At 49.7% G+C, this 27,747-nt stretch overlaps 1 protein-coding gene across 1 annotated transcript; it reads left to right on the forward strand.

The window, feature by feature from the left end:
- Positions 1 to 1,838: 1,838 nt before the first annotated feature.
- Positions 1,839 to 27,747, forward strand: TRIB2 (tribbles pseudokinase 2). Its single transcript, XM_025867762.2, has 3 exons — positions 1,839 to 3,473; positions 8,245 to 8,537; positions 25,252 to 27,747. The coding sequence occupies exons 1-3, from the start codon at positions 3,204 to 3,206 to the stop codon at positions 25,718 to 25,720; spliced, it is 1,032 nt and encodes a 343-aa protein (XP_025723547.1). The 5' UTR covers positions 1,839 to 3,203; the 3' UTR covers positions 25,721 to 27,747.

Genomic DNA, 27,747 nt, shown 5'->3' on the forward strand with positions numbered 1-27,747 from the left:
CATACGTGGGTCCTTAACAACCCGCACAGGGCCTGGCTTATAGTAAGCCTGCATAGATTTCCTGGAATTGAAAATGTAATTCTAAAGCAATCACGTGAGCTGAGCAGGGCGGGTGTTATGCTTCTCATTTTACAGTTGAAGAAACAGGGACCCAGGGAGGAAAAAAGTCTTGACTCAATTTTCATTTAAAATTGGAGGCCCAGACGGGGCTGGGACAACGCCTCCCAGCCCCTAGTTATAAAGCACTCTTGGTGGCCACTGAACAGAGGAGGCCAGTGTCTTTCTGATCCATCCGCAGAGGCTACTTCAGGCTGCTCCTGAGAGCAGCACAAACACTTGAGTATCTTCAGGGGACAGAACTGGATTAAAGGACTCTGCTTAGCAGTCATGGTGATAGTCCGGGGGAACCTGTGAATTCCCCTGGGGCCAGGGACCAAGTCCTAGGCAGGTTTGCCAACACTAAGATTGTGAGAGGTGCCAGGACCCATGAGGCCACTTCTTGACCTTCTTTTCAAACTCTGGCCCTGTGGTGGCCTCCTATATAGTCAGTGTCCTCTCTGGCCAATTTCCCAGGAACTTTTTATCACTAGAGTAACTCAGTTGTGCATAATTATAAATAGGTCCCCTTTCTACTCAGAACAGTCCTACTGTGAAAAATAAATTGTATGGCCCTCTTCCCTCCTGCATTAGAAAATATGCATATGTCCATATAGAAGCTCAGAGGGCTCCAAGAGTCTTTTAAATTCACCTTTCCCAGTCCCTTGCTTTTTTTTTTTTTTAGATGTTCATCCCCCAACCACATTGCTTCTGGTTTCCCAAGATACACTAGGTTAAGACTTGAGTTACAAACCTCTGAAGGAGTTCAAGCCCTTTGCTGTGTTTCTGCCGGAGCCAGAGGACTGGAGCCTCCCTAGAACGTTGGGAATAATTGGCAGGGAGGGGCGGGCGGTAAAACTGCGCCTGATTCTCAATGTTGAATGCCTTTGCTGTACTTGTGTGTGCTGGGGCCAGGGGTGGCTAACAGAAGAGATCTTGTTCAGCCCCGCACTCCGGTGGGAGCCAAGAGCACTTGGATGCAGGTGTCTGTTTCACTGGGCCACCAAGGCCTTCTGGGCACTGCCCCGAGAGGGGAAGAATTAGTGATTAAATTCGGTCTGAGTCAAAAGGTGTCTTCAAGCTGAAAACACTCAAAGCCCCGGTGGTGGAGAGTGGAGGGGTAGGGAGGTGGTGACACCGGGGTGACACCAACCCAAAGCAAGCAACTGTTTTCTTTTTAAATGGGGACTAGGGTGTTGGGGAAAGATAATGAAACTAATTTTTGAAACTACATGCAGCACCACTGATGTAAGCGATCACCAGCAGGGAACAGCTCCTGGCTCAGAGCTGCAACCGAAGCGCGGTGGCCTGATGCTCTCAGGATGCCTGGCTTTCCGGGGAAAAGCGCCAGCAAGAGCAACTAGGTACGCAGAAGTACACTGAGCACCGCCTGCGGCGGCCCCGCGACCCTCCCCCTCCGTTGCGGGGTCGCTTTCTCCCAGCCCGGGGCCGCGGAAGGATATGGCACTGTTGCCGAGCCGGGGAGCCGTGAGGCCGGCGCCCGCGTCGGGGCCGAGAGCTGCAATGGTAGTGGCAGCGGCCGGCGGGCGCGGGGAGCCGCCCGAGGACTGGCAGCGGCGGGGCTGATTGATGGGCGCCCGGCTCAATGAGGGGGGCCCGGGCGGGGGTAGGGCGGGGCCGGCCCTGTGCTGAGCCAGTCGCGGGTGCCGCGGAGGGGGGGGAGGGGGCGGAGGCTCCGTGGAAATGTGTCGGTGACATTGAATGGGGAGACGGAGCGCGAGCGAGGCGCGCGCGCGCACACACGCGCACACAGGGCCCCGCTCGCTCCGAGATCCCCGGCCACGTAAGTAACTATTAATACCGCCTCGCCGGGAGTTGCGGGCGTGCTGAGCTCGGGGATTGGCCTCGGGCACCATCGGCCATCCCCTTCAATTTTAAATACACATTCTTACCTCTGCGGAAGAAAGAAAAATAAATAAATAAAAGACGAAGAAGAAAAGGCATCAATTTTCTCCAAAACAAACCCCAGCGGGCAATTTGGGTTTAGGGTCGGGGGAGACGGAGTGGTTGTAAATTATTCCAAGGCAAGATCCAGTTATCCAGCGGGAAAGGAACGCCGCAGGTTGGCTGGGGGCGCATCCCCTTCCAGCGCCCGGAGGATCCCCCCCCCTCCCGCCCGGAAGCTCGTGCCGGGGGAATCGGAGACCATTGATCTACCCTCGTCCGTACCCGCACTTCTCGCTTTATTCGGAGGACGATCTGGAGCACGAGCGAGCTGCGACAGCATGAGCCTGTGCTGACCTCCGCCCGGCGGATCAACCCGGGCTTTGTCGCGGTACCTGCGCCCAGCCGGCGCCGCAACTCTGTGCCCGGCTTTTGCAGTCTTTTGTTGGCAGCGGTGACCGCTCTAAGTTAAATGCTCCCTTGCTATTCTTTTTCTTCTTCTTTTTTTTTTTGTCTGTTTGTTTAAATTTTGGAGAGCTCTTGCGATCTTGGAAAAGCCTCAGACGCCATCTACAGTTAAAACGTAGGTAACTACCCTCGCCGGCGCCCCCCCTTCCACGCCCCCCACCCTTTCCACCAAAAAAAGGGGTGCAGCGCGGATTCTGTCTGCCGTGCGGCGCGAGCCGGTAGACCCGTGCTTATTTCCTTTTTCTTTTTGTTTGGTTTCTAACGCGTTGAGACCAAGCTGCTGCCGTGCGCTCCTCGAAGATTGCACAAACTACAGCAGGGCTCCTCCGCCCCGTCTGCGATTCGGAAGGCTGCGTGGGGATCGCTTCGGGAGACCTGGCGCTGCAGCTCCCCACCTTAGCAGTCCGGTTACTCGTCTAGATCCACGTTGGAAAGAGAAAGAGAGAGAGAAACTAAAAGTGCGGAGATTCTGCAAATCGCTGGCTGCTTTGGGGTAACAAAAGGACCCGAGTTACTGCCGACTGAGCACCCCCGGGAGCCGGGCTCGGAGCAGACGAGGTGCCCGGCGGCGCCCATTTGGGGGCTTCTAACTCTTTCTCCGCGTAGCCCCCTTCCCGTCCCCTCCCCTCTCGTTCCCTTTTAAAATCCGTGGCACGGAGGCGCCTGCAGCCGCACTCGCCAGCGACTCATCTCTCCAGCGGGTTTTTTGTTTGCCGAGTGCGATCCCCACACTCATGAACATACACAGGTCTACCCCCATCACAATAGCAAGATATGGGAGATCGCGGAACAAAACCCAGGATTTCGAAGAGTTGTCGTCTATAAGGTCCGCCGAACCCAGCCAGAGTTTCAGCCCGAACCTCGGCTCCCCGAGCCCGCCCGAGACTCCGAACTTGTCGCATTGCGTTTCTTGCATCGGGAAATACTTATTGTTGGAACCTCTGGAGGGAGACCACGTTTTTCGTGCCGTGCATCTGCACAGTGGGGAGGAGCTGGTGTGCAAGGTAAAGAGCTCGGGGTTTGTTTTTGCTTTTTGTCTTTTAAAAAGATTCCCCGGCCGTTTGGAGGGGGCGGGAGGTCGCCAAGCTGCGGAGCCTGGAGGAGGGAGACTCGCGGGATAATTATCCGTGGCCTCGTTAAATGGGTTTATTTATTTGTTCACGTTCGACTAGTTGCGAAGTTTTTAGAGCGTTGCAGACAATGGGGCGGGCTGCGGCGGGGGCGTTTTGGGGAGAGCCCGGGGTTGGGAAGGGCGGCGGGACTGCGCGGGGGCCACGAACACGCGTGCTCCCAAAGGCTCGTGGAGCGCCTCAGCTCTAGGCCGGGTCCCGCTGCCCAAGGGGTTTCTCCTTGTGTCTAGCCCCCTCCCCTTCCACCGTGAAGTAGGGAATCCCCCACTAATTTTAAGGCACTGATGACTGGGTTCCTTTTGCAGCCATTGTTCTGAGAAGCGTGCAGGTGTTAAACCTTTGTTTGGAAGGTGCCCTTTAAAAGAGACACACAAAGGTGTCCCCTCTGGCTGAGCCAGGGGCCCAGCGCGGGGAAGGAGTTTACAAAGAGCTCTCTGCTCCTTGCAGCCTTGAAATAAGGTATTGGGGGTGGAAATCAAAGCCACCAGCGCACCTTTGGGTGTAGGAAAGTGAGTCCTTTGGGTCCTCCTCTCTTGTCTCGTTTCTTCTCGTCTCCAGACTTCCGTGCCCGAACACCCCCTCGCGCCCCCCACCCCCAACACACACCTTTGCCAGTATGGTTTACAGGCCGGCGTTTGGAGCCCCAGGGATTCACAGCGCTAATACAGAGAGGGGCACTTCGGTTTCCGTTTTGTCTTTGACCCCCAACTGGTGTGTCTGTGTGTCTTTGTGTGTGTGCACCCCAGACAAGGGGATGAGAACAGTTGCAAAAAAAAAAAAAAAAAAAAAAAAAAGAGGAATAGAGTAGAGCATAGGGGATACCCAGGCAACTGGACATAGATCAAGAATTCATTGTCAATTTTACATTTGGTCACTCTTGGTTTTTCTTGGGGGAGGGGTAAGGGGCTAGTGAAGAGTGAGGACCTCTGCTGTCTTTGAAATGGGCACTCTGTACAGCTGTGCTACAAATAATACATCACACTTTTTACCATTAACCACAGATTGCTTTATTTTGTGGGGGACTGGAGTCTTTCATTGTAAATATGCGTTTTGTGGAGGTCTTCAATCAGTTTTGGAATTGCTCAGTACAGATCTCAGGGGGAAATCAGAGACTCTTCAAATATAGCTCTCTGCTTGTACTGAGCATTTGGTATTTTGCAACTTCTCCCAAGTTATTGAGATCCAGAGCAACTGTGCCCGGTTAACCAAAATTCAGTAGGCTATTCAGAGCTGGATTGAATTCTCAGAAGACCTACAAGGTTGCACAATAGGGGAGTCATCCTTTGAAATGAATGAATTCCACAGAGCTGCCACTCTCCTATGAAATATGCACAATCGCCCAGCAGTGTGTTCACTCCTTTTGCTCAACTTCGGTACAGCATTTTAATATTTTTCAAAGGCTGGAGATGCTTTTAAGTAAAGGGACTCTGCCTTCAAATTCTGCAGGAGCATCTTGCTGTTATTTCTTTGTTTGAAGGCAGAGGTGACTTGCCCCTGCTCTTTCTTTCTCCCTCCATATTCTTCAAGACATATTTCACTTTGGGCTGACCTTACGGTGTCATTCACAGACGTGCTCTTTGGCCTGAAACTGTACTTAATCTGCTGGTTTAGTTATTGCAAAGATTGAATCAGCCCTCACCAATTACTGTGGGGCTGCAAGTGGATTTAAGTGCAGTATCATTGTTCTGCTTGGCAGAGGTCATCCCTTTAAGACACAGCAGCCTGTTTTCCTGCCTTTTTACCAGAGGTGACATGGGTGACTTTTTATGCAAGCATAGCTGTGTATATCCTAGGAAGCTCCAAGTGGTTTTTATAAGGCTGCTTCTTTGAGCTACCCTCAGATACACAGTGTGAACTCAGCTTACTGCAAGGCACTGTGAAATCTACACATTGAATCAAGTTCCTTTTGATGTCTCAGAATATAGAGTTCATGTCTCCTAGCTCTATGTTGACCCAAGGAAAAAGTCTTTGCAAAAACAGATCAAATGTAAAGATGCCATTCCTATAGAGAACTGTCACGAGAGAATGCTACAGGATACCATTTGGGGTCATTTAACCAAAATAATCAAGCCTGTTTATTGTCTCCCTGAGCCCACTGTAAGCTAGGCAAATGAAGGAAGGCAGCTTTAGGGGGGTCTTTACCTTATTATTTTCATGGAAATGCTGGTAGCTACTATGCACATTGACATAATTACTATCTTGGCAAAATGGGCACTTGGTTTTGGGTTTTTTGTTGTTTTTTTTTTTTTTGCAAATGCTACTAATGATGGCCTAATCTTCCTGCCTTATCTCAGCTGTCACATTATATAACTTAGGCTCCAAATTAAACATTTAAAAGAAGGTGGCAGCCAGGCTTATGGCTTGATTTTGCGTTTGAAGGTGATGGTTTAAATACCTGTCCAACCCCCTTAAATGCCTCTGATAGCTGCTACTAAAAGTTTGGTACCTACCCATTTGGGAGAAGAGAAGTATTTGCTTTATTTTTCATACTCTGTCCACCATCTTGGAATTTGATCTCCTACAGAGGGTATTGGCTATTTCTTGAAGCTGCCATGAATATGTTGTTTTTTTGTTTTTGTTTTTGTTTTTTTAAATTTCTGTGTCCGTTCAGTTTTTCATCAGTGGGACGGGGTAACTGACTGAAGGTGCTGAGCAAAAATCACCTTTTAGTTTTTTAAAAATGCAACTTGAAGGAGGAGGTATATGATAAACCATCGTAACTCCACAAGCACTGGAGAGACGGAGCCTGCAGCCTCCAGCTTCAGAACCCATCCCCCCCCCGCCCCCCCCCCCCCGTTATATAACACGGAATGTTTACATTAGCCACTGCAAAACGTTTATTACTCTCTGAAATTTTTGAGGTTTTCCTAGGTTTCTGCTGCCCGCAGCCTGGGTGTTAAAGTTGACTCAGGCATTTCAGATTCCTAATTGAACGGACCTCTGAGGTCACTGCTCGTGGGTCATCATTTGACAGTATCAGGGTGTGATTTGTGGTCTCTGGAGACGTTGAAGTATTCATTCTTAAATTCTAGCAGCTGTACTGCCTTCCTGAGATGCCTCATTATGGTTCATTCACAACGTTACTTTGCTTCCTCGCCCTGGGTTAGCACCAGCCCTCCTGAGGTTCTTACTATCCTTGTTTGACTCACAGATTTCTTTTGGTTTTTGAACCGAAGGGCGACTTAACTTCAGTTGTGGATCTTAAATGGCAGCCTGTGTCCCTGGATGGGTTTCCGAAGGCCTGTGAATCCCCTGAAAATGAATCCAGTATTGTGCGTGCATTGGAGAATGGGCATTGTCAGCTAGAGGGGACAAAGCTTTTATCAGGTTCTCACGTGGGATCCGGACCCAAAAAGGTCAACAGGGTTCTAAATCAACGTCTCCAGGTCAGGAAGAGGAGGGAGGCCCAGTGACCCTGAGTGCTTTATCCATCTTATCCAGATTATTGGTGGCCAAGCCAGGATTAGAGGAGCCTCAGTTGGGTGATTTCTAGGCCACGCTGCAAAATGAGGATCAGGGAGAGGATGTTCTCACTAATGAAAAAGATTTAAGAAGCTAAATGGTGGTGCACGGGGACCATTTAAGGGTTTGTTGCTGGAGCCTTCTTGGCCTGCAGTGCTTTCCAGCAAAGCACCTCACGCCTGCCCCTCACTCATGCAGGCACAGAAGGGAGTCATGTGCCTACATTCCCAGGCAGATAGTAAAACCACATTCCAAACCCAGGGATTTGTATTCCTGATTTAGTGGAGGTCTTGAAATGAATGAAAGCTTTTTTTTTTTTTTTTTTCTTATGACCTCAAAGATTCTCTGTAGTGTTAATTCCTCTTAGGATGGTTTCAAAAAGGTATTGAGGATGGATTTTCTTTTTAAATAACCCCACGATGAGGTGGCATTTCACAGGCTAATTTTGATTCATAGAAAATCATTGCATAACTGATTCATTGAGCTAGATGGTGTGGAGGGACTTGAGAATTGCATCTGCTTTCTTTCCTATTAAGGACTGTGTGCCCTATTTCTTAGCTCTGCCGCTGGGGCTCGATTTGACTTGTTCTCTGAGCCTCGATATCCACATCTGGAAAATGAAGGTATTGAATTGGAGGACCTTAAGGCGAAGTCTGCATATTTGCTCTGTTAATGGCTAATATGTTGTAGAGTGCCGTATAACACAATTGCATAAAATATATTGTATACAATCGCTGTGGTTGTGTGGTGATGCCCGCTTCTGTTCTGTTTTTTTTTTTTTTTTGGAAGGAAAATAAGGCTTTGTCTGCGTAGCGTGGGGTGGGTCACTTTCAGATTTTGCTTTAGTTCTTTTATAAACAGGTAGTTGGAGTAGAGAGAAAAAGGTAATCCGACTTAACCATTTGTGTACCATGTTACGTCTTGCAAAGCGCTTTTACCTCCATGTTGTCAAATAATCCTCCCAACACTGTGAGTCAAGGGTCCTTTGCCCATTTTACACATCATAAAGATTTGGAAGCTCAGAGAGGTCAAGCAGCTTGTTCAACGTTACACAGCTGGGAGCAGGCAGGGCCAGTGTGGTCTGGGTCCAGGTTCGGTCTGCCTTCTGTCTCCTCAAAAGCCTGTGGTTCCGTGGTTTAAGAGGCACCCCTGATTCTTGGTCTTGTCGTGAATCCTGTCTTAGGTGTTTGATATCAGCTGCTACCAGGAATCCCTGGCCCCGTGCTTTTGCCTGGCTGCGCACAGCAACATCAACCAAATCACCGAAATTATCCTGGGGGAGACCAAAGCCTACGTGTTCTTTGAGCGAAGCTATGGGGACATGCATTCGTTCGTCCGCACCTGCAAGAAGCTGAGGGAGGAGGAGGCGGCCAGACTGTTCTACCAGATCGCCTCGGCTGTGGCCCACTGCCACGACGGGGGGCTGGTGCTGCGGGATCTGAAACTGCGGAAATTCATCTTTAAGGACGAAGAAAGGTGAGTGTCATTCCTGTCCAGAGCCCGTAGCATACTCTGACGGGCTGCTTGGGAGCATTCTTGCTTGAGAGGTTGGAATGGACGGTTGTTTTGTTTTGGGTTTTTTTTTGCTGGTTTGTTTGTTTTTTTTTTTTTTGCTGCCTGCCATCCAGGCGAGAAGGAAGGGTGAGCAGACAGAAGGAGGTGAATGAATATTGTGATGTTTTAAGTGCCCCGGGAAACTAAGTTGCCACTACTCCAGCAGCGTTAATGAATGCTCGGAGGTCGGGTGCCAGGATTGTCTGTGACCTGGTGATTAGGTGTTTTTTTTGTTTGTTTGTTTTGTGAACTTTGAAGATGGCTGCAAGCCTGTGTGGCATTTTCAGTGTGAGTAAGGCATGATTTTGCTTTTGAAATAATCCTACCTTTGGAACACTCAGTGCCTGTCATCACTGATTTCTAATTCATTCATTCATTCCTTCACTCAATAAATGTTTCCTAAGTGTACGTGTATGTATGGCTAAAGTGCATGTGTATTACTCACATTTCTCAGTACTGTGAATATCAGGATGCATTAACTAGTCAACTCACCTACAAAGGAATGTTCCAAGCCCTGAATGCAGACTATATACAGGGTCAGATGGGACCCGGGGGCTGGGATGTCCGCTCTAACTAGGACTTGGAAGTCAAGAAAGTTTTTATGGGAGAGGTGCTTTTGGAGCTCACTTGAAAGATGAGTATGTTACAGACAGTGTGGGAAGGACCGGCGTTGCAGGTAAGGAAGAAGGTGCCAATACATATACACAGCAATGTGAAGGTCTGGGTTATTGTAGGACACAGCTGGGCAGGACACTGGGCATCTGGGTTCCATTCATGGTTCTTCTACTCACTCATGACATTCTGTTGAGCAAACCCACTGGGGCCCGCTTTCTCTTCCAGCTGACTTCTCTTGTAAAACTCTTTCGAGCCACTCTTTTTCTTTTGAAGAATGTGCTTTTTTAGAGGGGTGGAGGCAAGTGATTTATATTCATTGCTGACTATTCCAAAGATTGTTCTAGAGTTTCTACCCACGTGGGTCGTGGAATTACCACGACAGCCTTGGGCATCCTCGACTCCTCCTAGGGAGGTGGTTGGTGAAGTGGAGGTCCGTGGTCACAAAGCTATTAAGGCCCATTTGAGTACAAAGCTGGTGCATGCCATTCATTCATTCACTCAACAAACATATCTGGAGTATTTTTTTTTTTTTAATCTGGAGTATCTTTTTTGTGTCAGATGAAGAACTGGCTATCAACCCTTTCTACCTACAGGTTACTGTGCCATGTATCCAATGGCCTGTGATACTTTAGGCTATTGCTTAGGGAAGTCTGTTGATGTCCTATAGGAAAGATATATAATAAGATCTAGTGGTGTCTGCTTTGGTTTTTTTTCATTTTATGGTTACAGCTAATTGGGAGGTAAATGTCTGGGAAGCATTTTGGGATTAGCAAAGGTAAAGGGCCTGTGTTTACTTAATGCAAGTGGAATAATTTGATGACAATTTATATATATATATATATTTTTTTTTAAAGATTTTATTTATTTATTTGACAGAGAGAGAGATCGCGAGAGCAGGAGCACAAGCAAGGGGAGTGGGAGAGGGAGAAGCAGGCTTCCCGAGGAGCAGGGAGCCCGATGCGGGGCTCGATCCCAGGACCCTGGGATCATGACCTGAGAGCTGAAGGCAGACGCTTAATGACTGAGCCACCCAGGTGCCCCTGATGACAGTTTATAATGCAGCTGAGCATACAAAGTGCCGAGGGCCACTGGCCACAGAGATTGGTTACTGTTCCATATTTTTTCCCCATAAACAGGTATCTTAGGCATTCGTGGCAGCTAATAGCCTGGTTTTTGATAGTGCATGGTTTTGACCCTTACTAACAAATGGAAGAAGAGGGAGCTATTCTAAGATCTCGAGTGTGGGGTGACACTTACATATTCTCTTCTTCAGCTCAGATGCATCTGCCCTTGGAGCCTGGAGACTCAGGGGTTATTACTCTGGTTTCACCTTTAATATCCTCTGTGACCTCTTAGTTTGGTCCCTTCCTCCTGGCCTCAAGTTTCTTATCCTTTTATTGTCCTGGCTCTGTCTTATTGGTTCTAAGGTCTTTCTGAGTTATAACATCAGGTATGTGCTTCTTTGAATATTCTCATTGGAAGTTAAATATATACCTGACCCCCAGCAGAATACTGACAAAGATACTTTCTTTCCTTCTGCATTCCACTTTTCTTGGAAATGTAAGAACTCTAACTACAAAAATAAGAGGTGATTGTTTGGGACTACTTTAAGGTCTTATTATTAGGTTATTGTTGACCTTACTTAATTCTCTCTGCAAATGGGGGTAGGATGGGTATCATCATATTCATTTCATGGAGGAGGACTCCAAAATCTTGTGTGAGGTCTCAAAGTTATAGATAAGAAAGAGCAGAAGTAAGGACATACTCTCTATTAAATCAGCTCTCAAGAAATTCATTTGCCTGCCACAGGGAGTAAGGGCGATGAATGCCCTCTCTCACGGGGATCCAAGTTTTTAAACGTCCCCTTCAATTGTGTCTCTTTCGAGAGGAATTTCAGGCACCAGTGAGTATACGGGATGGTGCGTCCAGGGATAGCACACACATGGTAAATACATATTTATGAAGTGAGTCATAGTAGGGTGGACATCCTTAGGTCACAGAACATGGGAGCACAAGTGAACTCTAGGGTCTCCAGAGGGCCCATCCTTCAGTTTTCTCCTGTTGCTGCCTGGAATCAGAACCCTAGAGGTGAGGGTGCCAGTCCCAGTGCCCACAGTTAGCTAGAAGCAAATAAGGGGCTGAGTCAGACCTCACATTTGCTGTTGAAGGCCTTTTCCTCCAGGCCTGTCTTGTCCTTTATGGGAAGTTAAGAGTGCCCAGGAGTAGATGGTGGCAAAGCTGAAATCCTTGATGTCCCAGGGCTTAGAGAAGAAATCCCAAGATGTCGGAGGCTTCCAACACAAGGACTGTGAGTCTCTGGCACTGAGTTTGGAGCTGTGTTTGACTTTTGCAAAAGAGCATGACCCTTTCTAGAAAGATCTAGATAGAAGTATCCCGTATGAATGTGAAACCATAAAACTTCAGTGGAGTAAGCATGTCAAAGTGAAATCCTTTTTAACTTTAGAGAGCATTTTCCTTCTGAAAAAGGAAGCATCAGTGACAGGGAGGAAGCTGCTCATCATCTGTCCCCGGCATGTCTGATGGCACCTGAGCCCATGCAGCCCTGCCTCCCTGCGGGACCAGCAGGGAGAATGATAGCTCCTCATCTGATGGGCGAGGTGACTGGGTTGCACAGGAGTTAAGCAACCTTGCTTACGGTCATACAGCCTGCATGCCGATGGAGCCGGCCTGGAAATCCTATCATTTCAGTCCAGAGCTCTTTCCCTGCTCCCCGACCACGCTGAAGTCCCGGAGGACTTGGCTGTTCTTAGCATGACAAGTGTCTCTGTCTGGGCAGCTCTGAGAAGGTCACTCTCATTTTCAAGGACATTCCAAATGTTCTCATCAGTAGCTGAGAGGAACTTTTTCCCCAGCCATCTGTCAAGTTTTTGTGAAAGAGGAATAATGCCTTGTAGCCTTCCTCCTTGTTGTTTTGCCTTAGAACGTCTTGATTTCAGAGTAGGAGACTCTGGTTTTGTCACTCAGAGTATTTCTCCCTCCGTGTGTCCCTGCAGCCGTTGAGTTTCGTGGCAGTTTCTCTTTGTTGGTGCACACAGTGGCTTGCGTGAAGGAACCTGCCTGTGTTTTGAGGGGGACAGCAGTCTGGGACCTCACTGGGCTGGCAGCCCCCACCATCCATTCTAATCAGCAAGACCTCGTCAATAGGTATTTCAATAGGACTAGAGTCTGTGTCTCTCCTGACAACACCCAGCGGGTGAGAAGACAATGGGTTGAATTTGAAAGGCTTTTGAAACGTTGAAGGATGGAGTCTGTGTCTGTTTTCTGGCCCTTTATGCATTGGTTTTTTGGAGGAGGGGAAACACAGAAGAGGCTTTTGGAAGTACTACTTTATTAAGCTTCACATCACCAGACCACTCTTTTGTGCATGGTCTTCTCTCTCTCAGGGATGTGCATCTTTATGTCTGATGCTCTTGCAAGGAACTGAAGGTGAAAGCATTACATAGTGAAGTTGGCTGAGCCCCACCAGGTTCAGAATGAGACCAGCCCGTGTGCTGACTCTTTATGCATGGATTTCCGATACTGGACCATCTGTAACTGAATCCTGACCACCCATGAATGTGTTTTTGGGAGAACGATCAGGTCCATCAGTCCAGTTTCCCATGAGCAGCGTGAAGACATGATACACGCATGACACCCCATGTTACGTGAGGGCCTGATGCCAGTGTGCCTTCTGCCTCTGTGTTGAATTAGTAGCACTGCTGATTCCTTTGCTTCCCTTTTATTTTGATCTGGGTTCTAGATTCGGATTCTGTCTCTACCCCTCATTAGCTACCTGGTCTTGGATGAGTCCTTTAATGCCTCTGAGCTGCAGATTCCTCCTGGCAGAAATTAGGACTGCATCCCTGTGGGTGGTTGTGAGAGCCCAGTGAATGATCCAGAGGTGCACAGGGTGGGGCAGGTGCTCACTATAGCCCGCCGGTCCTAAAGTCATTGATAAAGTGGTGCCATTTTCGACCAGCCATTCCCAGGGTGCTGGAGGCTCTTGGAGAATGTGCTCCACCTCTTGGGCAGCCATTTCACGAAGAGTGGAACTCTTGTGATGTGAGGGTTCAGATTTAAGGCACATCTTCCTTTCTTGTTTAACTACAATATTGGATCAGTGCTAGAAGGGTGATTGACAGGGCAAGCACCAGGCTCAGAAAGGCCAGAAGGTCGGCCAGATGTACACAGGGGAAGGCGGACAGCAGGCGCATGCAGGGAGTGAAGGACCCCGCTTCCCGGGCCTGGACTGGCCCCAGTGTTCTCAGCCTTGCACTGCTGCTTCTCCTCCATCCCTGGGATGTTTCTGCAGAGCAGAACTAAGGTGATTTTTTTTTTTTTCTTTCTGAGGAAGTTAAACCCCTACCCTGATTGTACTCAGCGTGGACACACCCTTTGCATACACAGTTTGTTCCTGTAGTAAAATCAGAGGTGGGCTGTAGAGTGGGAGGGGCCGTGTGTGGGAGGGGGCCCTGAATCTGATAGAGGGCAGTGCCCACGTCCCCCAGCCTCTCCCTCCCTGCTGTGGTAGTGGGCTGATCTGCCTGGCCAGCAGATCTTCCAGGAGGCCCCCAGTTTCACTTTGAGCCTCTAAGGGAAGGCCTGAGCTTTGGGAGAAGACCCGTTACTCCCGTGTGGAGGATGAGTCACTGTCTGGATTCTAGTCCCTGCTCCTGCACTGATTAGCAAACTTAATCTTGACAAGTTGCATAACCTCTTTTGTCCAGATTACCTCATCTGCAGAGTGGAAATATCCAGAAGACTTTCCTCATGAAACTAAATGAATGAATGCAGGTGAACCCAGAGCTTGGCGCATAATCAGCCACGGACAAGTGGTAGCTCCCACCGTCTTCACCTCATATACACGTAGTCTCTGGCCCTCCGGGTGACATAGGGCAGCTTGCTGAGTCAGGATGTGAAGAGCCCAGGAAGCAGGTGCAACCTCAGGCTGCCCTGGGAGCAAGCCAGTGTTCCTACAGCGGCCCCTGTTTGGCCAGCTTGCTTTCTCTTCTCCCTTGGGACCAGGCTCCTCGCCACCCCCCCCCCCCCCGGTCCTCTGTCCCCTGTCCCCTGCCCGCTGCCCCCTACCCCCTGCCCCCAACCTCGATTCAGTGTTGACATTTCCCTGCACAGAAATAACCCCCTGTGAATTGAGAAACATGCCTCTGTATGTGTTTCTTCTTTGGTTAGAAGATTTTTATCTCTTGACGTCACAAGTTGCATTTCCTCTGCTTTGTGGAAGCTGAACAGTGCCTGCTTCTGCAGGAGGAAGGCTGGACCCAGCAGCCCTGGGCCTCTCAGTGTCACCTGCCGCCATCTGCCCAGGCACGGGACCTGCGTCTCCGGTGTGGCGGAGGCCTTTTCCCTCCTCCCACCAGCTGAGGTCTGTACACCTTCTCTCTCTCCTCAGATTAGTTTCTGTACTGGCTCTTCTTGTAGATCTTCAGCCTCCATTGAGGCTTTAATATCTAACAAAATAGAGAGCCCAGACTGGAGAACAGACCCTGCCTTCTTTCGTCAACAGCGATTCATATGAAGTTGTAGGCTCATTGTATTTTAGCAAAAGACCTGACCTTTTTGCTTTGAAGGAGACAGAGCTCCTGGAATTCCCTTCTTGATGTTGACCACTTCTCTGTGCTTCCGGCACTGCCAGCCCTTGGGGGAGGCTTGTTCCCCCACTTCTCCCGGGGTGGGTAGGTGACCCCCCTCCCATAGCACACTTATAGTCTCCCCTCTACTCGAATGTCCACGTGCATCCCTCGACTGTCCTCATGCCTCAACTCCTGGGCTGGATGCTTCTTGGGGACAGAGGCTGTCTCGTGGTCCCTGCTGCGGGAACACAGTGGCATTGAATGAATGAAGATCTCCGTCATTGAGTGTATGCATTTGTGATCGGATTCTCACGACAGAATGAGAGAAGTGGGAGTAAGTACAGATCGTTGGCCTCTAGGACATTGCCCAGAGTGGGAGCCCTGGAAGACTAAAATGTATAACTCTCCCACGTAGACACCTTTTCAAAAAGAGCTCCTTCAGTGTTCTGCACCGAATGAGAAATTAACCCATTGTTCCCATTTTGATTTAATGATTTATGCAGAAGTGACATTTATTTAAGACACTGTTATCAATGTCTGTGGTGGGGTTATTTTCATTTATGAAGGACTTCCCTAATCACAGAATGGAGAGCATCCTCAGGGTTCTTTGCTTAGAAATAGGATTTCTGGCCGAGCTGTTTACTGTTTGTGCTTAATAAATTAGCTGATGGGCTAGACTGAGACCCTGGGCAAGCAGAACCAAGGGCACAGCAGTGGGATCTCTTACTCCTTCACTGAGCCATTTGACCTTGGCCTACCTTCTCTGACGTGGGTCAGAGATCATGAACTTAGAGTATCCAGCAGGGTGCCTGCTGCACTGCAGAGCCTTAAAAAGGCACCTGTCATGACTGCTCTTGATGATCAGCTGTTGGCTTTGGCCCTCATCACCCAACAACCTGGAGATTCATTTATTTATTCGACAAATAGTATTGAGCATCTGTCATGTGCCAGGCACTGTTCTAGGCGCGCTGCGTTTACTGTAGTACCCGATGAGATGGAACCCTTCCCTCACGGGACTTACATTTCAGTGAAATATTATCTGGCTTCCACCATGGACCAGGCCCTGTTCTAACTACGACACTTAAAGGAACTGATTTAATCCTGCTTAACTACTGTATTTACATCAACCAGTTTTTTAAAACCAGTGAGTAAACTAGTGCTATTATCACCATGTTATGGATGAGGAAGTTGAGGCTCAGGGCCTCACAGCTAATCACTGGCAGACCTGGGGGTCTGCGCCCAGGACACTGGAGTCCCGTGCCTAGGTCCTCAAATACCACTCTGGCTCTAGGAAATAGACACCAGGTAAAATACCACCCCTGTGTCCGATCCATAGAAGGAATTTTCTCATGCAATTGGGCAACAATTTGAACACCAGGAGGACCTCATCAGCACTGAGTACTGAAGCTTAGTACTTCCTTTTCTCTGAGGGGTCATAGGCCACCGGTTAACCAACCCCACGGGCAGTCCTGTGATGTCCTGTGTTTCCATTTTATGGAGTGGGTTTTGTTTTCTCTGCGGAACTGTAAAGTGGGGTCCGATTCTCTTTCTGTCTTCCCTACCTAGCACAGGGCTAGCCTTGTAAATACTTCATGAATGTCTGGCAGTTGACTAAATGGGTGTGTGAGTAGCCCCTTATGCTGCTCTGGAGGCATAAATATTATAAGAAAAATCCCCTAGATATATTGATGGCAGAGGGCAGTGGATGGAAACACATTTTAAATGCCCTTTATCCGGGACTCTCGGGAGTTTCTCTAAAGCATGAAATAGAGTCAAGCCTATTTGAAATTTCTTTGGACTTGAGAGTGCAGTTCTTAAGCAGAATCATGCCCAGATACCCTGAACTCTAGGCAGCATGTTGCAGCCGGGGGCAACTTCGACATGGGATCCACACTATGTTGCAAATATTTATTAAGCATCTATCATGTGCTGCGTTCGGCGGAAGGTATTGAGAATACGAGAATCACCTCTGGAGAATCCTTTTCTAGTGGAAGACATAGTGTAATGGTTATTTTTCATACCACGTTACAGAGAACGGGTGTGCATTAGAGAACTCTCTGGGAGCAGGAAGAAAATGTCCTAATGGCAGAATGGGGTGTAGAGAATGAGCGTGTCAGGAGGAGATGGGCTCCTTCTCGGGTTGGTCTGAGTGAAGCAGAAGGGTGTTCAGAAAGTGTGAGGAAAGGCCAAGAGACACGAATGAGCCCTGGGCAGGGAGGGGCGTGCTGGTGGAGAGCACTGTGGGGGATCAGAGATGAGAATGAAGAGGGAAGAAAAGGCCTAGGGCCTGGATGCATGCCCATGACCTTGAACTTGACCTGAAATCCAGGAGGAGCCATTGAAGGGTTTTTTGTTGTGTTTTGTTTTGTTTTTGAGACAGGATGGGACGGGGTCTGGTCGTGATTCTGGAAGTGTATGTGCAGGATGGCCTGGGCAGGGGTATCAACTTCAGGATGCTGAGGCTGAACCAGGACCCAAGCAATGGGATCAAGGAGGGGTGGGTAAGAGGCAGAATGAAACTCAACCCTTTGATCTTTACAGATGAAGAAATGGGGTAGAAATGTCTTTCTCCAAAGTTCTAGAACATGTTGGTGGTGTGACCCAGAGCAAGAGCCCAGATTTTCTGGCTGACGGAACGTGTGTGGTATGTGCCTGGGCCATCTGGGTGAGCCCCAGTTTAGGACTCTGCCAGGTGGAATCCCTGTCTGGCCCAGTGCTGCACCGCTGTTCCCGGTGCTCGCTGGGTCGCTGGGGTCACAGGGACCGGCCTGAGCCGCCCTCCTGCCCTGCCAATGGTGCATGGGTAGGAATGTTCTGGACTCTGAGTCCACCTAAGCAGCAAGGGGGGAGCAGCACCTCGGGGTGCACCTGGTTCTTCTTCCTCGAAGAATCCAGGCTGGGTGGGCCCTTGGAGCAGCGGTACGTTGCCTGCAGAAGCTTCTCTGAGAAGCTGAATCAACTGACTCGGGGTCAGGGGATCCTTTGGGACCAGGCCTTCATGCAGAGGGGCAAGAGGTGAAGAGTCCTGAGGAGGGGTCCGGAGCTGCCCTGCCTTCCTGCCCTGTCTGTCCCTGTGGAGATGCAGGCTGCGCTCGAGGGGTGCTTTCCTGCAGTGCGAAGGCCTAGGAGGTGGGAGGTGGGATGGTTTCCTGCTGTCCCGGAGCCATGATGAGTCAGGGCACAGACAACACAGGCCTTTCTGTCGTGATAGGGCAGCGTGAGAGGACACAGCACCTGGTAGAACCAGCCAGCCCCATCCCTGGAGGCTTCCCTCACCCTGAGCTGAAGTGTTTCCCTGAGGGTCACCTGCTGCTCTCCTGCTGATGTGGAAGGAGCTTGACCTGGGTGTCAGGTCTGTTCACTGCATCTACAGGACCCGGCATATCAGTGCCTCGCAGAGGCAACTACTGGAAAAAAGTCTCTGCACACAGGAAACAGAGAATTACAGCGACGATTTATTTGGCAGAGTTTAGCTTCGTTTATTTGTCGAGTCCCAGTGGTGGCTGTCAGGTCAGCTGGATGCAATGTAGGGTGCTGGGACAATCCTGTTCCCCCCACGGGAACCCCCAGGGGGCCCCTTGCTCATACAACGGAACTGATAGCCAAGGGTAGCTTTGCGGTATTGGGCAGAACAAGGCCAGACCTGGCAGTGGCTGACCTTTCTCACTTGACCCTTCTCCTGCTTGGACCCACCCTGTGGAATGGCCTTCAGTGACTTCTCGAATTCCACTGACCTCAGGCCACCGGACTTCCCGTCCCAGCCAGGCCCACTTGGTCTGGCTGAACTCCCAGCCCAGCCCCACCCTGGCCCACCCTGTCCTGATCTCTTCCTGCTGCAGAAGCCCAGGGCGGTGTTTAAAGGTTTCAAAGCAGAGCATGATTTGCTGGGGTAGGCCCTGTTTGATGTTTTGGATGGTGCACTCATTTGGAGGTTGAAAACCGGCTGTTGAATCCCAGCTCTGCCAGTCATTTGCAAGGTGGCCTTGGACAGGTCACCTCTTTGTACCTCGGTGTCTTCTTCTAGCCAATGGGCAGGTCCTGCCACCTCTATCCAGCTCATGAGCTCCAGCAGTTAGGTCATGGATGCCAGGGTTTTGTCTGTGCTAAATAAACCCGGGGCCATGTTTGTCTCCAGAAACCCAGAATCTTGCTTTCACAGATTCTGTTTTTGACACTGAGTAAACCTGTGATGCTGGTGCCAGGATGTATTTTGGAGATGACACCAGCATGACGATCCTCCTGATGTGGACTCAGAGCTGAGTTTTTTCAGGTACCCCATACGTGGCTTGGGACCTTCCAGCCTCTATGCCTTGGTTTCCTTATTTTGTAGGAAGTTGGCACGTATCGTAATATTTGCCTTTCTGTTTTGTTATGAGAAATAGAGATATCGACTGAGCAAGTCCCAGCACATAGTAGGTGTTGAATTCATGGCTGCTGTTGTTGCTACTGTCGCTATTATATACATTATGACCAGGGTGTCGTAGGAGAAGTGTTGCGGTTTCTATAGTTTCAGGTTAAAGGAAACTTAAGCTCAGGAATTTTGAAGCTAGGAGAGCCCTTTTCAGGCCATGTTTTCGTTTTACAGAAGGGAAACTGAGGCCGAAGGGGCCCGTGGTCACACTGCTCTGGCGGCCCAGGGGCCCAGAGGGAGCCTCGCTGGCCTCTGCTGGGAGGGGGAGGGGCACTGGGACTTCGAAGGCCTATGCTACATGCTGCCCCTCGGAGGCAGGAATAGAAGCGCATCCTGCTGGTCCTGGCTTCCTCACCTGGCTGGGGAATCTGATGGCACCAGGCATGGTGCCAAGTCCACAGGCTGCCCCCGCGTAAGCTTTTTTCATTCAGAAGTTAAAGCAAAGCAGACTGGTTCCTGCCTATGCCAGGGACAGGTTGCAAAATGCATGCAGGGTGCAGCTTCTTGGCCAAGTCAGTCCCGCCCCAGGCTAATGGCTCTTTCCTCCAAGAAGCTGCAGGGATAACCGCTGTCATTCATAGCTTTTTGGTAACAGAAATTCTCCACCAGCCCTTCCTTGTCCCTTTCAGGAATCTCTGTTCTTCGTGTACCGTCTTTATTCCCACCACCTCCACAAAGCCCACTGATTGCCTTCGTCAGGACCGGATGAAGTGAGCAGAATGAGCTGGGCACATTTGGGGGCAGGGGGAAACATTCCGGGGGGGGGGGGGGGGAAATAAGTGCAAAGTGCCTGGGAAGGAACATGGGCACAGAATTCACATCCACTTGGATGTGTTCATCTGTCTTTTCCTCTAGGTTCTGGGCTTGAGGGTGGGGGCCTTATCTTACTAATATCAGTTAGAGTTGCCGTCAGTTTTTGCAGATTTCCTATGCTCGGCTACTTGGTAGAGATTGTGCTTGCATTGTTTCATTGTTTCAATCCTCAACAAAAACCCAAGAAGGTGGATGTTAGTTGTCATGTCCTTATTCCTAGTTTCAATGCCCTAATAATGATTAGTGGGACATTTGAATTACTAGGACCACCGATGCCCTTAGGGATTGTTACAAAAATCAGTTTCCTTTGCCTGGGAATACATAATACCCAGACTGTTCAGCGGACTGCAGAAGTTCAAAGACTTTTCGTTCATATGGTCCCATGCTGACACGAGCAGGTGCTCTGCCAGGCGCGCCCCCCCCCGACGCTCTCCAGAGCAGACAGAGGCAACGTGCTCCCCAGAGCGGGAACCAAGCCCCGGGGACCTTCTGAGGGTCCCTGCAATTGTCCAGCAAGTCCACGGGGACCGGCACTGGGACTGGAGCACGGCCTCGGGTTCCTGCCATGCGTGCACCCCGGAAGGTCCTTGTTTAAAGACATAATCCCGACCACTTGCCTTGACCCTTGCCTAGGAGTGATACAAACAAGTTCAGGATGTTCTGAGCAGGAAGCAGGGTCAGAAGCATGCACTTCCTCCCCAGCTTTCTCTAGGCTTCTCTTTTTCTTTTCTCCTCGCCTGCCCGGGATGTCTGTGCTGCTCCATGGGAGGAGCGGGTTCCTGCCCCATGGGCTGGCTCTCCCTGACCCTGGGAGCATGTATGCTCCCCACTTTGAGGAGGCCTCATCGATGGGGACACCCCGGCTGTGGTTTCCTGCACCCCCTTCTCAGGTGGGTGGGCCAGGCCTGCGGGCTGGCTGCTTGGAGCCCAGGGAGGGATGGGCACTCAGCCCCTGACTGGCCTCACTAGCCATAGGGGCTTACTCACCCTTTCCGAGCATTAGGCTCCGTGTCCACATAAAGGGATAATTCCTGCCTTGGACGTGGATTTTATAAACTTTAAAGGGGAAATCTCTGTCGATACCTAGCACCTTTCTAGATATATAGATGGTGCTTTCTCTTTGGTACTTGGTAATTTTCAGAGCCAGAGTCGGAACACGGGTCTCTGACTTCAAGACGGAGCTGGCCTGGTAAATGTGGGGCAAATCTGGCATAGCACGCGCTGAGCCGGATGTGATGAGCAGATCCAGACTCGCCCCACCTGGAGTCTGGCTTCGGAAGGGAGGAGGCTGACGTGGCAGGTGGGTCAGCTCCGGGGCGGCCGACTGTCCGAAGCATGTCTGGTGCACTTTCCCCTGCACTCCCGGGTCCACTGGGTATCTGCGCAGCCCCCGAGGCCTTGGGGGGAGGGAGGACGAAAGAGGTGAACGCCAGGAAGGGCATTAATTGACGAGATCGAACCCTTCCAGTAGGGGGGTCAGGCTGGAAGTAGGGTCCCTGCCACCGGGGGAGGGGGGTGGGTCACAGGGGTGAGGTGAGAGTCGCAGTGTAGGGCTGTGGCCTGGAGGGAGGTAAGAATGGAACGGGGCTTCAGAGGTGGTTTAGCATCAGGAGCTTGAGGTGGTGACCTCTGTCCCCCGTAAGGGCTGAGCTAGCAGCAGCTCAGGTCTCCGGAGGCACATCCGCACCCTCCCTCACCCCCGCCAGGGACTGAGGTATCGGAATTTACAAAGCCTGTTTCCCCATGGATACCTCGTCTGACATCCACTTAATCCTGGCGAGGGAGGCAGAGCGGGGCTGTTGTTCCCTTAAAGATGGGCACACTGAAGCTCCGAGGGGTTAATGGTGTGACTGCCCCTTTCCCTCTCAGACTGAGTGTCTGCTGGGGGGCCGCTGCTAGTCTCAGTGCTGGAGAAACAGCAGTCAGCACGGGTGATGTTCTCTGCATACAGAGCGACCTCAGCTGCCTGCTCCCGAGCTCCTGGAGGTGGGAATGCGGCGACCAAGGGAATGATACAGAGTATGAATGCATGACCATACAAATACAGATGCATAGTAGTACGGGTGGCCGCGAAGGGCGGGAGAGGACTGGGCGTGGGGTGCCCCCCTGAATAGGATGGTCAGGCAAGGACCCTTTAGTGAAGCTCATTTCAGCAGAGACCTGAAAGAAGCGAGCGGGAATGAGCCATCCACGTATCTGGGGGAAGACATTCTGGGCAGAGGCTGGGAGAGAACCGGCACGGAGGCCCCAGGGAGGACTGTGGTGGGTGGTCGGTGTGTTTGAGGATCAGGGAAGGGCTGGAGCAGAGAGGAAGTGGGGCTGCAGGTGTGGTCAGGAGGCCCGGGGCTCACCCTGCAGCCGCAGGGAAGATGTTAGCCCCACGTGCATGAGCTGGTGGGCTGTGGCGAGGAGCCCAGCTCCAAACCAGATTCCACGTCTGGTGCTCCTTCCCCCGGACTGTCCCCTGTCCCACAGCTAGTTACAGTTGCCACAGCTAAAGTTATCCCTGTCGCTGTCCTGCTGCCAGGACAGTGACCTTGGAGGCCAGGAAGCTGGCCAGCTCCTGAGACCGCTGCCGGTGAGGGTCGGGCAAAGGAGGCTGTTGAGAGGACCCGCTTGGCCCCATTGTGTGCGCCCCCTCTCCTCCGCCCTCTTGGGTTTCCCTGACTCACCTCCAATTAGAACATCTAGGGAAGCTGGTGTGGGTCCACCCCACCTACTGCCTTTGATTAGAAAGAGCAACAGGAAGAACAGGGTTTGCTTTCCATCAGCCCAGTTCCAGATGAGCATATCTAGACCCTTCCTGCATCTGTAGATCGTTAGCTGAAGGGGGAGGAGAAGAACGTGTGTGCTACAGGTTATAGTAGAATTTGGGTGAGCGAGTAAAGAAGACATGTTGCTATATATTACAGAATCCCAGAATGTTAAAACTGGCAGAGACTTTCAGACTGTCTTGTCCAGATGGATGCCCAACAGTGGGAATGTACTTAATGCCTCTGAAGTGTACAGTTAAAAATGGATAAAATGATAAATTTTATATATATGGTACCATCATAAAAAATAAAATTAAAAAGAAGACAGCCTTGTCCAACGCTCCTCTTTAAGTCTGAGAAACAGAGAGGTTGAGTGACCTCCCCACAGCCACACAACAGATGAGAGATGTAGTCTGGCCTGGAATCTGCTCTTGGAGCTCCCTGCCCAGCACCTTTTCCAGAGACTACCACCATTTATTGCTCATTGGCAGAAATGAATACAAGGGAGTAGTTACTCCTTAGTCTTTGAAACTTCTGTAGTCCAAATATGAGATCTCAGAATCAACCCAGGCTTTCGTCCGGTTTTCTTGTTATAGAGAGCTAACTTGATTAACTTGAACCTCACCTTCCTTCTGTGGCTCCCTGAGTAGCCGTGGTGGTTGCTCTTTTCAGAGCAGGCTGAGACTAAGGCTAAGGCCTGTAGCCCGAAGGAGGAGGAGGAAAGCAGCGTATGGACCTGAGTCACAAGCTCTGATTTAGGCCAGTGGCCCCAGTGTGGTTTCTCCAAGCACTTTCCTGTTCTCCCCCCATTGGAGCCTCGTCACCCCTCGGGACAACAGGGTACAAACTATGATGTGCACTTTTGAGACAAAGGAACCCACTGGTGTGAATAATCGTGACCTTGTAGGCCCTTGCAGGCACCATCTGTGAGGCCCTGACCCCTCACTCCAGCCCCTCCTCCCTTGGCCCAGGTCACCTTTGTGGCAAGCCTTCATTTGTGGGGTGGAATGGGACTGAGTCTATGGGGTTTAACAGCTCCGAGAACTCTGCTGTTAGAGCGTCCTGGCCAGGAGAACAGGAAGAGGATTTCCATTTTAAGCCCTGGAAGGTCGCAATACCTAGTTTTCCACTCAAGGAATGGCAGAACAGGGAAACAGGATTCTTGGGAGTCCCCCTGAGCGAAGGAAGTCTAGAAGATTCTGGCACCAGGTGGGGGACAGCTGTCAGTCTTGAGCAAGTCATTTTGTGTGCTGGTCCTCAGCTTTCTTCGCTGCAAATTAGTATAGTTAATTTTAAGAATTTAACTTATCTCCAAAAGTATTTACCAAGCGCTTATTTTATGCCCAATGGTCGTGTCAAGCTCTACTGTATAAAGAAGGGTGCTGGGCCCCAGGGACTCAGAATTCAATGTGGGATTTCTCCGCCTCTGTTCCTGAGTGCAGCCAGGAGGCATCCTGGAACCTGCCAGCCAGCTCCGTCGTCCTTAAAAGGCAAGGGGAAGATTGACACACACACCCCTGCACACATGTGAGAAATCAGACGCCCATATGTGCATGTGTGTACGTGGTGGCACAGGTAGAAGATAGAGGTAACTAAGTCAGATAAGCATCAGGTCAAGGGCCAGCCCCTGGGAGTGTGATGGGCCAGACAGGAGTCAAGTTCAATGGTAAATCTTGGAAAGAAGATGGGCTTGCTGTGAAGATGTCAGCCTCGGAAGGGCTTATGGCAGTGCATACCTGCTCGAACATTCCCCAGCTCTGCCTGTGTCCTAAAGGAAGGCAGCTTGGTAGTGGGGAAGGAGCAGCAGGTTGACTTCCTTAAGGAAGGTGTGGGACCAAGTCTTCTCTGTTTCCCAGCTAAAAGGCATTAGACAGATTACTCAAACTCCTTGAGCCTTGATGTTTTTATCTGGAAAATGGAATCATCAAATCTTCCACGTCTAACAAAAGGACTGTGGTGTTATAAAGCCAAGATGCCATTGGGTAAAAAGTCCTTTCAGACTGTTACATCATGTCAGCCAGAAGCTTGCCGGAAGTTGGCGACAGAGCTTCTGGGGGCTTCCCAGTGGGTTGGATCTGAGTTCAAATCCTGTGGGTCCGCATCACGACCTACATGTGTCTGAGAATAGTACGAATCTCCTATTCCGTCATCACTGACGTGGGGGAGATGATGATGTCATTTATGGTCTGTTTACCTGCTGGAGGTGTGGGTTCACCCCAGTAGATCTTAAGCATCGTGCAAATTCCCTGTCGGTCTTATTCACTCGTGGGCCCCCCACCCTGGAACAGTGTCTGGCACCTAGGAGGCACTCAGTAAGTCATGTTTGGCTGGTTGAATGAATGAATGAGTGCATGCATGGTCTTGGAAATACTAAAGCAGGGGCTGTGATACAGTGATGGGGTTCATGTGCCTCGGCGTGCCCGTAGGAGCTCACGCTCTCCTCTCTCTTGCAGAACTCGGGTCAAGCTGGAAAGCCTGGAAGATGCATACATTCTTCGGGGAGATGATGACTCCCTCTCTGACAAGCACGGCTGCCCTGCTTACGTGAGCCCAGAGATCTTGAACACCAGTGGCAGCTACTCAGGCAAAGCAGCTGATGTGTGGAGCCTGGGAGTGATGCTCTACACCATGTTGGTGGGGCGGTACCCTTTCCATGACATTGAGCCCAGTTCCCTCTTCAGCAAGATCCGGCGTGGCCAGTTCAACATTCCAGAGACTCTGTCGCCCAAGGCCAAGTGCCTCATCCGAAGCATCCTGCGGCGGGAGCCCTCAGAGCGGCTGACCTCGCAGGAAATTCTGGACCATCCTTGGTTTTCTACAGATTTTAGCGTCTCGAATTCAGGATATGGTGCTAAGGAAGTGTCTGATCAGCTGGTGCCGGATGTCAACATGGAAGAGAACTTGGACCCTTTCTTTAACTGAGCTTGTGCCCCACAGAGACTTAGTAGGTACCAGGAGCGAGAGAGGGCAGTGGAGAGTCCTTCCAGGGGACACGTATCGCCTGGCTTGGTAGCAAGAAAGACACTGACACTCAAGTTTCTCGGTTCAAAGAAGGAGAACCTTCAAGGAGCTGACTGAACATGTAGCATGGGGGCGAGAGATGCGGGGTGGGAGTCTGGGGTTGGTTCAGCAGGGCAGGTGCCCCTGGAGCTTCTCTTCCCTGACATAGCCCCCTGGAGACCACCCCCATCAGTTGGGCTGCTTCTGCCTACCCCACTTTTCATTTGTCCCAAAATAGTTGCAGATCCCGACAGAATCAAAACTCTCTGCCTCAAACACACATCTTGGCATCGCACTGTTAGCTTTTAACTTCTTGTCACGATTCAGGGAAGGTACAATTGGCCAAGGATTTTTTTTTTTTCTTTTTTAACAAAAAAACCACCCTATAATTAATTGGGTTTAATTAAAAAAAAAAAAAAAAAAAAAAATTCGGTGCACACAGACTGACCAGAAACCTGGGTGCTAAGCTAAAAGAAAATAGAAGTCCAGTTTGTGTCTCCTTAATTGCTCTTTTCAACTCATTTCTTCTAAATAAACTATTTAATATCCTGGTCAGGAAATAACATGTTGATGCTTTGCTCCCTGAAGGGGAAAAAAAAAAAATCTGTCCTTTAACAAGCTATTCTGTTCTGTGTCCATGGGTTTGTGACAGGAAGCTATTAGAAGTCAAACTTCTAGATGCATTAACTGCTATCGTAGTTTAAAGAAACAAAAGAAAAAAAAAGGAAGGGAAAGGAAAAGAGAAATTCACTCCCGAATTTTTTTTCCTTCGAACGATGAGGGCTGCCTCATTGGGGGTCCTCTCTGCTGGGATGGGGGCAACGGGGTGAGATCATGGGAGGTGCTTGGAGTCTGAAGCTTTTCCGACACTCTGGTCTCAGCTACACCTTTTGTCTTTGTTTTATTGGAAACTGGTGAAACCAAGCAGGTTGTCCCACATGTATGAAATACAGGGCAGCTATTTCCTTTTCTTTAGGAAGAATGATCCTTTTGGCTTGGAAGGCCCTCTGGTTTGGACAAAAACCCTCGGTAGAGACAAGCGGCAAGAAAAATCAGCTGGAAGCTAGGATGATATAAATAAAAACAGCTCTCTCTTATCCCAATACGCACCTTTGTATTTTCAAGAATTCTTCTATTTATTAAGGAAAATGTCACATTGTGATGTATTAAGCCAGTACTTCAATTACGGGTTGACTTGGGATGACATGTTACATGCTGTAGTTAACATCTATATATTTTTTCTTGTTTGAGTATTTCTGTCCCTGAAATAACCTTTTGTTTGGCTTTTCTAGATAGCTTTATTTGATTTCGAGTGGCAAATGTTTGTTTTTGTTTTTGTTTTTGTTTTTTATTATGGCTTTTCTATTTGCTGTATGATACAGAACTCTTTTGGCATAAATATTTGTGTTTCCAGTACCTCAGTTGTTTGGATTTTACTGCCTGTATGCGTTTTGTGAAATGGTCATGTTTTTGGGTAGGTAACACGTGGACTCTAGTATGTAAATGTTACTTGAATCTGTGCTTCATTATAGTATGTGGCATGTGTGTGCAGATCTTGGATGCTTTATGCCTGCTCAGCAGGAGCCCGGCCTTCACGTTCCCAGGAGGGCGGCTTAACCGTTCATAGTCAGGAGACAAGGCGGCCATGGATTTGCCCTTGATTCTATTTTGATAATGGAAGATACAAAGGAGAGAGTTTTTTGGTTTTGGGTTTTTTTGTTTGTTGTTTGTTGTTTTTTTGTTTTTTGTTATACATTCTGAAGATGGTGCTGTGTCAAGAAGGACCCGTTTTTTCTTCCCCGGCCCCTATCTTTTCAGTACCCCGTAGGAGGAAAGATTGGTGATGTGCATGGTGGGAATCTATGGCCTCTGGTGCTTTGTCCTGTATTTGGTTTAATGTTTTTGTCCTAATCTCTTCAATCAATAAAATTGTGCGTATTTAACTAAAA

This window comes from Callorhinus ursinus, unplaced genomic scaffold (assembly GCF_003265705.2).
Source record: "Callorhinus ursinus isolate GAN/ISIS: 27379988/994484 unplaced genomic scaffold, GSC_fseal_2.0 scaffold10, whole genome shotgun sequence".
NCBI lineage: Eukaryota > Metazoa > Chordata > Mammalia > Carnivora > Otariidae > Callorhinus > Callorhinus ursinus.